General features: G+C 38.0%; 1 protein-coding gene across 3 annotated transcripts in view; it reads right to left on the reverse strand.

Moving 5' to 3' along the window:
* Nucleotides 1–189: 189 nt before the first annotated feature.
* LOC106878090 (ribosyldihydronicotinamide dehydrogenase [quinone]) overlaps nucleotides 190–12,559 on the reverse strand; it is a 39,351-nt gene continuing 26,981 nt past the window's right edge. For all 3 annotated transcript variants that reach the window (XM_014927190.2, XM_014927193.2, XM_014927192.2), the window contains exons 3-5: nucleotides 6,142–6,392; nucleotides 3,878–3,979; nucleotides 190–513 (exon numbers count right to left, since the gene is read on the reverse strand). In XM_014927190.2, coding sequence (XP_014782676.1) covers nucleotides 238–513; nucleotides 3,878–3,979; nucleotides 6,142–6,392 — 629 coding nt within the window. In that variant the 3' untranslated portion in view covers nucleotides 190–237. The remainder of the gene's footprint in view (nucleotides 514–3,877; nucleotides 3,980–6,141; nucleotides 6,393–12,559) is intronic.

The raw sequence follows: 12,559 nt of genomic DNA on the forward strand, positions 1-12,559 counted from the left end.
CACATGTTCTAAGGGGGATGGTTGCCAAAAAAGGTTGAGAAACACTGATCTAAATGATGATGATTGTAGTGATGATGATAATGATGGTGACGATGATAATGGTGATGACGACGATGATGGTAGTGATGATCTAGGTGGTGATGGTGGTAGTGGAGGAAGAGGAGGAAAAATAGAATATGAATCCAAAGGTAATATTTCATTTGTTTATTCATTTGCCATATAAGTAAGTTTGTTCAATCATTTTAAGCATGGAAACTTCTTGCCAAGATGATGGCCAATAGTGGGTGCAGTGTCCACTGCAGACATTTTCTTCATATAACTTTCTGACAGTTGACCAGGAGGGAAAGAGAATTCCATCATAGATATGAATTCCATTGGTTTCTCCTCTTGTATTTTAGACAGCTTTTCCTGCAATGCTTTCTTGATCCCAGCCAGTTTCTCTTCATTCATAGAATGAGCACCATTGACCATGAAGGGCTTTAAGACATCCAGGCCACAAAAGTAAAGACTATACTAGAATAGAATAATTAAAAGAATAGATATTAATGAAAGGAGGGGTTTTTTACCCCACACATACACACACATGTAGACATAGCCATTCTTAGGTTTGAGTGAAAGCAGTTTAATGCTAAGATAGAGAGAGAGATATGAGACAAGCAACAGAGAGAGTAGGCAATGCTGAGAGACATCAGAAGCGAAGGAAATACAGGTTTAAAAACAAAGGGATATGTGTGTATAGATATATCTAAATATATATGTGTGTATATATTAGGTTGTCTCACATGAAATATCATATTTTTAAATGGGTTTCTTATGAGTTATCTATAAATGGATTTTTAATGAGTTTCTATGCATATGCTTGTGTTTACTTTTAACTCTTTTTCTTTCTAGACAATACTATTATTCAAAATTGCTACCCACAGCTCTTATAACAATGTTGACAACTGAACAATACTGAGTGATTTTCTTGTATGAATACAAGTTGGGTAACTCTGCCACTGAAGCTCTACGAAGCATCAAGCAGGCTTTTGGTAATGATTCTGTTGACATTAGAACTGTTCAGACGTGGTTCCAAAGATTTCATTCAGGAAATGAAAGCCTTAAAGATGACCCAAGAGGGAGACTGAAATCAGTTATTTGGCATGATGAACTGAATGCTTTGATTAAACGAAATCCAAGAGGAACAGTCCGAAAAATCGGATCAGACCTCCAGATGTCTCCTGCAACTGCTTCTTGACACTTGAAGAAAATTGGAAAAGTCAAAAAGATGGATAAGTTTGTTCCCCATCAACTTAATGAGATTCAAAGAAACAGACACCTTACAGTGTGTTCCATGTTGATTTCTCGGTTGGAAAGAGAACCATTTTTGTGTCGACTCATTACATGTGATGACAAATATATACTCTCTGATAACAGCAAGAGGGCAGGACAGAGGTTAGATGCAGGAGAGTCACCAAAACACTATGCAAAACCATCATTGCACCCTAAAAAGTTGATGGTCACTATATGGTGGTCAACAAAGTGGGTTAGTCATTATTCATTTTTGCAACAAGGAAAAACTGTAACAGCAACATCCTATTGTCAGGAAATTGATTGAATGAATGAAAAATTAAAAAAGAAGCAATCCAGATTAGTGAATAGAGATGGCCCAGCTTAGCTTCATGATAATGCACAGACTCACACTTCTCAAGCTACAGTCCACAAGTTGCAAAGCCTGAAGTATGAAATCTTGGCACATCTTCCTTATTCTCCTGATATCTCTCTTGCTGATTATCACATTTTTAAACACTTTGAGCTTGCTATAGGCAATAAGACATTCTTGAATAAAGAAGAGGTAATTAAAGCATTCAAACAATTTATGTGTAAAAGATGACAAATTCTTTGAAGATGGAATATATGCCTCGTTGGATGAAGGTCATAAATAGACAAGGATCATATTTTGATTAAATAAATAAATATTCTAAAACTTAAAAAACAATTTTAATGTTTCCATGCGACATTTCATGTAAGACAACCTAATATATATCTAAATATGTTTGTGTGCATATATCTCTCTATCTAGATATATATGTGTGCATATACCTATCTATCTAGATATATCATCATCATCATCATCATTTAACATCCGCTTTCCATGCTAGCATGGATTGGACGATTTGACTGGGGACTGGCAAACCAGATGTCTACACCAGACCCCAATCTGATCTGGCAGAGTTTCTACAGCTGGATGCCCTTCCTAATGCCAACCACTCTGAGAGTGTAGTGGGTGCTTTTTACATGCCACCGGCACGAGGGCCAGTCCAGCGGTACTGGCAATGGCCATGCTCAAATGGTGTTTTTTTATGTGCCACCTGCACAGTAGTCAGTCCAATGTTTTGTTCACATGCCACCAGCACCAGTGCCAGTAAGGTGAAGCTGGAAATGATCACGCTCAAATGGTGCTTTTTACGTGTCACCGGCACGGAAGCGAGACTGCTGCTCTGGCAGTGATCCCGCTCAGATGGTGCTGTTAGCGCTCCACTGGCATGGGTGCCAGTCATCGAATTTATCTATCTATCTATCTAGATGTGTATCCGTGTGCATATATCTATCTATCTATCTAGATATATGTGTGTGCATATATCTATCTGTCTAGATGTATGTGTGTGCATATATCTAACTATCTAGATATATGTGTGTGTATATATTTATTTATATGTGTGTTTATATATCTATTTATATGTGTGTTTATATAGATATATGTATGTGTATATATCTATTTATATGTGTGTGTATATATCTATCTAGATATGTGTGGGTGGAAGGATAAATTGATAGATAGATAGATAGATAGATAGATAGATGGATGGATTAGATAAATAGTTTAGATAGACAGACAGGTGTGTGTGTGTGTGAGTATTTATGGATAGAAAAAGAGAAGGACATGGGAACACAAACTGTATGAATACAAAAGAAATCGGAAAGAGAGGGAGAAAAACAGACTGACAGATAAAATGTCAGAAATATAGTTAGAAAAAGTATGACAGAAAATTAAATAAATGTCAAGAGAACAGAAATTAGGTAAAAAGCTTAATTAGCTCACAGCTGTTTCTACTATAAGACACAGAGCACATTTCAAAAGTGATCTTTACTGTGTGCTTAAATTCTTTCCCAAATAAATTTGCACATCATACCAGAGTGATGCACAAACACTCAGCTTTGAGTGCACTGCATCTTATGACAGAAACAGCTGCAAGCTAATGAAGTTGATTATGTAATTCATGTTCCCTTGTCATTTATTTAACTTCATATTATGCTCTGTGCTTGACTAACATTTTATTCTAAAGCATATATATATTGAATTCTAGCTCCAGGTTAATTAGTATTACCATGTCTAGGTGAAATCTTAAAATAGTCAGAAAGATATGGTTCGCACTCCGTCGGTTACGACGATGAGGGTTCCAGTTGATCCGATCAATGGAACAGCCTGCTCATGAAATTAACGTGCAAGTGGCTGAGCACTCCACAGACACGTGCACCCTTAACGTAGTTCTCGGGGGAGATTCAGCGTGACACAGAATGCGACAAGGCTGGCCCTTTGAAATACAGGTACAACAGAAACAGGAAGATAGAGTGAGAGAAAGTTGTGGTGAAAGAGTACAGCAGGGTTCGCCACCACCCCCTGCCGGAGCCTCGTGGAGCTTTAGGTGTTTTCACTCAATATACACTCACAATGCCCGGTTTGGGAATCAAAACCGCGATCCTACGACCGCAAGTCCACTGCCCTAACCACTGGGCCATTGCGCCTCCACAGTCAGAAAGATAAAGACAGAGATAAACAGATAGACAAGCAGATTCAGAAAGAGAAGCTAGGCTGGACAAAGAGTGTGATATTTACTTGTGTTGGCCACAGAGCTACATTGATATCTCCATTGAATCCATTTGGTGCAAACATCGGTTCAGAAGACCCTGTGGTAAATGACAGCATTGTGCGTTTACCCTGAAAATGAAAGGAAAAGAAACATTCAGTCATGTGATATTCCATTTTTTTGCCTATGGATCCCTTTGATTCCTATTTTACTTAAATGGATCCTCAGATAGAGAATGACGAGAGCAAAAGGGGAATGAAGCAAATGCTGTGGCCAGCGGAACTGACTCGGCACCAGACAACCTGGTCAATCCAGGTGATCTAGGATCCTCATAGTCATTTGTTGTTTAACCCTTTAGCATTCATATTTCTCAATCAGAAGTAATTCTTATTCATTCGCATTGTTTTTAATTAATCATGCATTATTTTGTAGCTTTGAGATTTAGAATGATATAGTAGGGTTAGCATATCTAGCTAGTCTGAGCATAAAACAAGTAGAATATATTGGCTGGATTTGATCAGTTTAAATGTTAAAGGGTTTAAAAATCCTGTTACATTTATATAATGAAATATTATTAGGAATTGTATTAAAAATATAATTAAAATATTTGGTAAATTGTAGAAATATAACTGATTTATTACACATAATTTTTAACAAGAAAATCTTATATGGGCCCCTAAGGATCACTTGGACCCCGGTTGAGAGCCACTGATATAACTGGTAGACTACATAGTGTATGTTTAATAAGTGCAATAATGCACAACAATAAAATAGGTGCAACAGATGCAGGTCGATGATTAGAATGTAGTATTTGGTTATCTTCTTTTACAAACTGACATCGTATAGCCTACACCGGTCTTTGATTTGCATCCTATTGAGGTCGATAATATACCTTTTACTTTTTACTTGTTTCAGTCATTAGAACAAGGCCATGCTGGAGCACAACCTTGAAGAATTTTTAGTTGAGTGAATCAACTCCAGCACATTCTTTTTAAAGCCTGGTACTTATTCTGTTGGTCTCTTTACCAACCTGCTAAGTTATGGGGATATAAACACAACACTGGTTGTCAAATGGTGGTGGGGGGACAAACACAGACACAAAGACACACACACATACATACAATGAGCTTCTTTCAGTTTCCATCTACCAAATTCATGCATAAGGCTTTGGTCACCCCAAGGCTATAGTGGAAGACACTTGCCTAAGGTGCCACTCAGTGGAACTAGACCTGGAACCATGTGGTTGGGAAGCAAGCTTCTTATTTCTTTATTGCCCACAAGGGACTAAACATAGAGGGGACAAACAAGGACAGATAAAGGGATTAAGTCGATTACATCGACCCCAGTGCGCAACTGGTACTTAATTTATCGACCCCAAAAGGATGAAAGGCAAAGTCGACCTCGGCGGAATTTGAACTGAGAATGTAGCAGCAGACGAAATACCGCTAAGCATTTCGCCCAGCGTGCTAACATTTCTGCCAGCTCACCACAAGCTTCTTACCACACAGCCACGCCCATACCTACATATATTATATATATATATTGTGTGCGTGTGTCTTTGTGCTTGTGTTTGTCCCCACCACCAGCACAAGGCCTGAAATGTTTTTGGTGGGAAGGGCTAGCCAATTACATTGACCCCCAGTACTCAAATGTTACTTATCTTACTGAGGATGAAAGGCATAGTCAGGCTTGGTAGCATTTAAACTTGGAACATAAAGCTAGAAGAAATACTACTAACCATTTTGTCCAGTGTACTAACAATTCTGCCAGCTCACTACCTTGAGGTCAACAATATTGGTTTCAAATTTTGGCACAAGGTCAGCAAGTTCAGGGGAGCAACCCCGAAAGGGATGAAAGGCAAAGTTGACCTCAGTGGGATTTGAACTCAGAATGTAAGGATGGACAAAATGTTGCTATGCATTTTGCCTGGTGTGCCAGCTCATCACCTTGAGGTCAACAATATTCTTTTTTCTATAGGCACAAGGCCTGAAATTTTTGGGAGGGGGATAATCAATTGCATTGAACCCAGTACTCAACTGATACTTAATTTATTGACCCCAAAAGGATGAAAGGCAAAAATCGACCTCAGTGGAATTTGAACTCAGATCAAAGTGACGAGCAAAATACCACTAAGCATTTCATCTAATGTGCTAATGATTCTGCCAGATCACCACCTCATTGAGGTTAATAATATTAACAATAATCGGGATGGAAATGCTCAACATGGCCACAATCAAGTTCCAGAGAACAGTATAAAAATTAAAATGATATATTTAAAGGACTGAAGAATTACCTTGAGTAAACCATTATCCAAAAGTTTTCCTTGTCTTTGATCATAAGCAAAACCACTGATCAATACCTTTTCAAACCATCCTTTCAATATTGCAGGCATTGCGTACCAATATAAGGGAAACTGAAAATAAATGAAGTCAGCCCAAGAGACCTTATTAAGTTCTTCTTGAATATAAGGAGGCAATGTTTTAGCAGCATAGGCATTTGCACTTGCATGGCTATATTGAATATGATCCTTGTTGGATGAAGAGTCTGTAAAACAAAGAGAAATGATATCTTTAATGCATGACACATAATACAAAATATACAGTGTGAGAATTGTCTGGAATGCATAGTTTAACTCAAGGCAGGAATATGGCTGTGTGGTTAAGAAGTTCACTTCGCAACTAAGTGATTCTAGGTTCAGTCTAGTACAGAGTCAGATTGACCAAAATTTATGTGTAAAATTTAAGTAAAAAGAAACTGTGCAGATACTTATCACACGTGCGTGTGTGTGTGTGTGTGAAAGATATATATACACACAGGCGAGAAAATAAATAAACCAGTGCATCAAATATAGTTTGTGGTATTTATTCCAATCCAAGTATATGGGCACTCACTTAGCATTCTTATTATGGATATTGCAGTAAATCAGTGAGAAACCCATTTGGGAAATTTATAACCAATGACACCACTATTCACAAAATCTTTCATCTTTTACTTGTTTCAGTCATTAGACTGTGGCCATGCTGGGACACCGACTTCAAGAATTTTTAGTTGAATAAATCTATCTTAGTACTCATTTTATTTTTTTAAAGCCTAGAACTTATTTTATCAGTCTCTTATGCCTAACCGCTAAGTTATGGGGGACTGGGATGAGGTGAATCAGAAGGAAACAGCAAATGACATCAATAGCAGAGGGGCCCTACCAGAAGAGGAAGAAGGAGCAAGGAAGTGAGGGAAGTAGGACTAGCATGGGCCTCTTTCACCCTGGGCAGCTATAGTGGATGATTGCATGTAGACATACAAGCTAGAAAAGGCATTAGCAATAGGTTCTAGCAGTAGGTCAGATGGGTAGGACACATCTCAGATTTAACCCAGCTGGACAATTGACACTGAGAGGTAGGTAGGACAGAATTTAAGCCATAGGGGGCCCAGGACACTTCAAATTTGGTGAGACCCCTCATGCACAAGAATTAAAATTTTGGAAAATTAGCAAATTTATATCTCAAAGCCCATCTATCACATGTAACAGAAAAAGTTTAAATAAACAACTGAAAATGTTGCTTTATAGATACACTTTTCAGAGTTCAAATTTTTTTCTAACACATCCACTTGCAGTATTTGACTTTTTCTTCATTGTGAAAAGTACAATGAAGGAGGGAAGAAGAGGTAAAACTTTTTTTCTTTAGCACGAATTACAAATGTTTCAGAATGTAGAATACAATCAAATGACAAAAAATTACAAAAAAGAAAAATATTATATCATTTTAGTGGTTACTGCTCCAAAGGTATGATGAGTGTGTTTGTGTGAGGGGAGAGACAAACATTGAAAAGACATAGATTTTTAAAACTTTTGTTTTAAAATAGCTTCCTTTCGTTGTTTTGCAATGCATGAAAAAAAGAGAAAATCCTGGCAAAATTTTCAAAATTCCACAGCTATTCTAAAAGAATTCCGTTTCTCCATCAGATGACAACATACAAGTTCTGGTCTTCTTGTAGGTCTTTGCAGTAGCAAGAACTAGTTCTTCTGGAATGCCATATGCTTGAAATGTCTTCAATATTTTGTAATGATGGGTGTTGTCAAACCTGTTGCTGAAGTCCAAGAAAGGTTATAATGGCAGGTAGTAGTCTTGATTTAACTCCTATGATATGCCTCAGGGTTAAGATTTGGAATGTTGTGGCTCACCCTGGTCTAAATCCATTTTGATTTGGTCTTAGCACCTGTTGAATCTTGTTGAAGATCATTCGGTTGATGACTTTGAGCGAGATATCAGACAATGTAATTCTTCTCTAATCGATTTCATTGCTGAGGTTTCCTGACTTTGAGATTGGTATCAAGTTAATCTCAAACCACTGATCTGGACTTCCATGGTTCTGCAAGAACTTATTCGCAAAATCCAATATTATTTCATCCAGATTACACCTCTTGATAACTTCAGGGGGAATTTCATCAGGGCCAACAGCTTTTCCCTCTTTCAGTCAATTTTTGGCACTCTGAATTCTTTCAAATACTAGCTGGGATGCTACAAGGAGATATACTTGCACTATATCTGTTAGCAATTGTATTGGATTATGCAATGTATAATCCAATAGACAACAGTGACGAAGACCTTGGTTTCATCATACACCAACAATGATCATGGAGAGTGCCAGCAGTAACCATCAGCCTGGACTTCACAGATGATACAGCATTCTTATCTAACAGATCACTTATATCTGATAGATCAAGTTCAACAGCTGTTCAGCAGAGTAGAAGAATCAGCTATGAAGGTAGGACTGCACACAAATGTCAAGAAAACGGAATACATGTCTTTCAACCAATCAAGTGATACTGAGCTGGTTGTTCTGAGCAGTTCCAAATTGAATGTTGCAGAAGACTTCAAGTACCTAGGTGGTTGGGTGTGCAGTCTGGAAGCAGACATGAAGATTAGGAAGATACAAGTGTGAACAGTCTGTCACGAACTAAAGAAAGTCTGGAACACCAAACTGCCCAAATCAACATAAAGCTGTTCATTGCAGCTGTTGAATCAGTGCTATTATATGGCAATGAAATATGGACACTGACAAAGAAATCATCAAATGGGCTAAATGGATGCTACACAAGGATGCTACAAACGGTTCTAAATGTGAAATGGCAGCAACATATGACAAATGAATTGCCTTTATGGAAACCTGCTGAAGGTTAGCAAGATCACCACAAAGACGACTATAACTATCTGATCATGGCATGCACCATCCTAAGATGGGAGCATCCAAATTAGTCTTGTGGAACCCTCTTCATGGTGATATAAGCAGAGGAAAACAATGTCACACATTGACAACTTGATTGCAGACACTGGCCTTGAATATATCCAGGACCTTCAAGCAGTGATGATAAACTGAGAAGTGTGACAGGTAGACTTTGTTGCTATAATAATAAATAACCCAGCTGTAATAATAAATAATATTCCGTAAGTCTGTTTTTCCTGATTCCAGGAAGGTGTGGTGGGGCACAATGAGTAACACTTACTGCATTTTTGAATTTGAGAAAAAAGTGTTTATATAAATGTTCAGTATCTAAGAAAAATTACATCAGCTAAGCAAATGACCGTTTCTAAATGCATTAAAAACATGATAACATATTCAGAACACTATTTCAGAAAATTACCTCCATTCTCTTTGAGTATATAAAATACAAATTTAGATGGGTCAAAATGAGTAAGAAAAGATAAGCTAAATTTGCCCCTTCAATTCTCCAGAATTACATTTGAAAAAGACTCATACACATCAATATCTAGGTCAAATGAAAGGGAATCATGGGAAAATGGCATAATATGAAATTAACGAAACTTGACTAAATAAAAAAACTCAGCATAAAATATTCTCTATAGCTTCTTCATGATCTGCTGGAGTGGCCCTCTGCAGAATTATGGTTTAAGCACCCCATATATCCCACTCATAACTTTTCAGAACACTCAAGGATTCATACAACTATGACAAATCATTTTTGAATTTTTCAAATTTTTTTTTTTTTATTACAGACGGTCCCAAATTTTGACTTCAATCTCACTAAATGTGTTTATGGGAAGAAATATATTAAAAAACATCAATACATCAGAGTGACAAAGAAACAAGGAGGGTATCAGGTGGTCATGAGATGTGCTAAATAGTCCTTAAATCAGACCACGAAAAACATTTTTTTTTGTTTTTTCAGTCATATGAATTCTCATGTCTAGAATACAAATTCGCAAAAATTTCCTAAAAATTCGAAAAACTAGAAAAAGTTATGAGGTGTTATATGGAGTACTTAAAGTAGAATTCCACCTGGTTCTCTTCTTGATACACAACAAGAAATTGGTAATAACTCATTTTGCCCCAGTTACCAATTCAGCCTCACTTCCTGGTAGTTATTTTAAGTATTTGACAAAATAACAAAAAATAGTGAAAAAAGAAAGAAAGAAAAAGCTTCAGTTTAATGAAAACATGTGAACACAAAAGCAATAACTCTAAAGCTGAAAAAAAAATGCTTTGAGCTGTTGAGAGAAATAATTCTATAATTAAAACTAAATTCAAAATTTAAATTTTGGAACATATTACTTACTTGCTCTTTCATAAAATAAGACCAGTTTTCAATGCCTCAGTGAAATAATGAAGTTTACAATGGCAATGTATGTGTGTATATATCTTTGTGTGTATATGTGTGTGTGTTTTTAATAGCCAGTGGTCAATCTAAGGTCACTGTGTTCAGTTATGCATTGAAAAAAGGAATCTGAATTAGAGACAATATAAAACTTCTTTCAATCAATCTCATTATCTATTTTTATATACATCCATACTCTCTCTCATGCGTGTGCATGCATACACACACATTTTTTAGAGTGTTTTATTGTTTTCTGTCAATGTCCCAAAAGGAACTAAGTAATTCTCATGGGAATTGTGGCTGCTTGAGAATGAATTGAAGTCACTGATGTAGTTAAAACTGGTTATTTATCAAAAAAGAGGATCCATTATATTTTTACGATATGCTTGTTTATTGAAAGAGAGACTCTGCATGCAAGATTGTAGAGAGGTGGGGTTTCCCTATATTGAGTACTATGTACCCTTCATAGTAGAAAGGCTCTATATCTGTGGATGCCTGGGGCAATTGCCCTCTTCAGCCCCCTATAAATCCGGCTCTGGAAGTAGGTAAACCTTATTTTGTTCCTTACATTACAGTTCCCTTATACTACAAGCTATTTCAGCATTCGTATATACATATAAATATATATATTTTTTTCTTTGTTGTTGTTGTCCCCTTCCATGAGATGGCAGTGAAAATAAGGATCAGCAGCAATGCCATCAGACCTTTCTGTAGTGAGGGATATGTGATCGCCTGGATTTGTAAGATCAAGGTCATAGCCAGACTGCAAAGCATTGAAGAGGTAGCAGGTCTCATGACTCAGTATCTGGAGGGAAACACTTCAGCGCTGCACCTTGAACTGGATAAAATGGACCAACTGGATACAGAGAAGACTGAGCAGCATGTAAAGGAAGCCTTTACGGAAGGATCATATGCTGCATTTGCCAAGCCAGGAAAGGTCAGAGGTCAGGTGAACAGGGGAACAGGTGAACGTGTATGCTGTGGAGGTTCAGAGACTGGCCATGCTTTCTGGTTTTACCAGAGAGGGACTAGAAGAGGTGGCACAGCTGGCTTTTGTAAATAGTTTCCCTGGTGACATATCGATGCAGCTGCAACAACTGCCAGGCAGCAAGAAATTGGTGATGAGTGAACTTGTCACTCAACCCTGCTTGTTGACACAAAACACTGGGCAGAATGCAGTGGCAATGACAGTCATAGAAGTCCATGATGTCATGTGACGATTGATGAAAAATGAGGAGAGTAAATCTGCCGCAGAGTGACAGCAACCATTTATGGGCTGGTGTTTGAAGTGCCAGGGACAACACATGGCAAGGAACTGTGCAGAGACAAAGGCCAAATCCATTTGCTACTAGTGCTGGCAGACAGAGAAAAGGCAACGGGGAAGTTGCTGCCTCTCAAACTTCCCCTGCAAGCAAATAGTGGCTCTCATGCAGTCACTGCTCATAGTCGAAGTTCTGATTGTAGAAAAAGCATTCATATCCCCATGGATATGAGCTGTACATCTCTCATGACCCCCAAGGGTGACAAAAAAGTGGAAGGGGACAAGTAGTGTTAGGGCTGCTGACAGCAGTGAAATTAGATGTAAGAAAAGCAGCGAAGTGGAGAGGGCAGTGTGGGACACAACACTGAGGCTGCAGGCAATTGTGATCAACCATGTGGTAGGGTTGGGTTTTGATGTGGTGATGAGCATGGACGTGATCAACCACCGTGGTGGCGTTGGTGTCAGTAGAGACATGGTTTCATTTGGCGGTGCTAGGGCAACATGCACTGTGAGTCTGCAATGAGAGAGGGGGCAGAGCCCAGTGGGCAAGACTGCTGCTTACACCATTGAGGATAAAGATTTTCAGGCAGTGTTCAACGGTCAGCAGTGGACAGTTGAGTAGCACTGGAAAGGAGAAACCCGGACACTGAGGAACAGTCTAAACTGTTATCAGTATACCTTGAAAGGAGGCACCAGGAGTGAGATGGATTAACGAGGGTATTCTAAACCATGGAAGGAGGAAGTAGAGAATGGAGTGTTGCCACTAATGGCACACATACATAAACACACACGTTTATATATATATAATAATATTAATAATATATATATATATATATA

Source organism: Octopus bimaculoides, chromosome 7 (genome assembly GCF_001194135.2).
Source record: "Octopus bimaculoides isolate UCB-OBI-ISO-001 chromosome 7, ASM119413v2, whole genome shotgun sequence".
Lineage (NCBI taxonomy): Eukaryota > Metazoa > Mollusca > Cephalopoda > Octopoda > Octopodidae > Octopus > Octopus bimaculoides.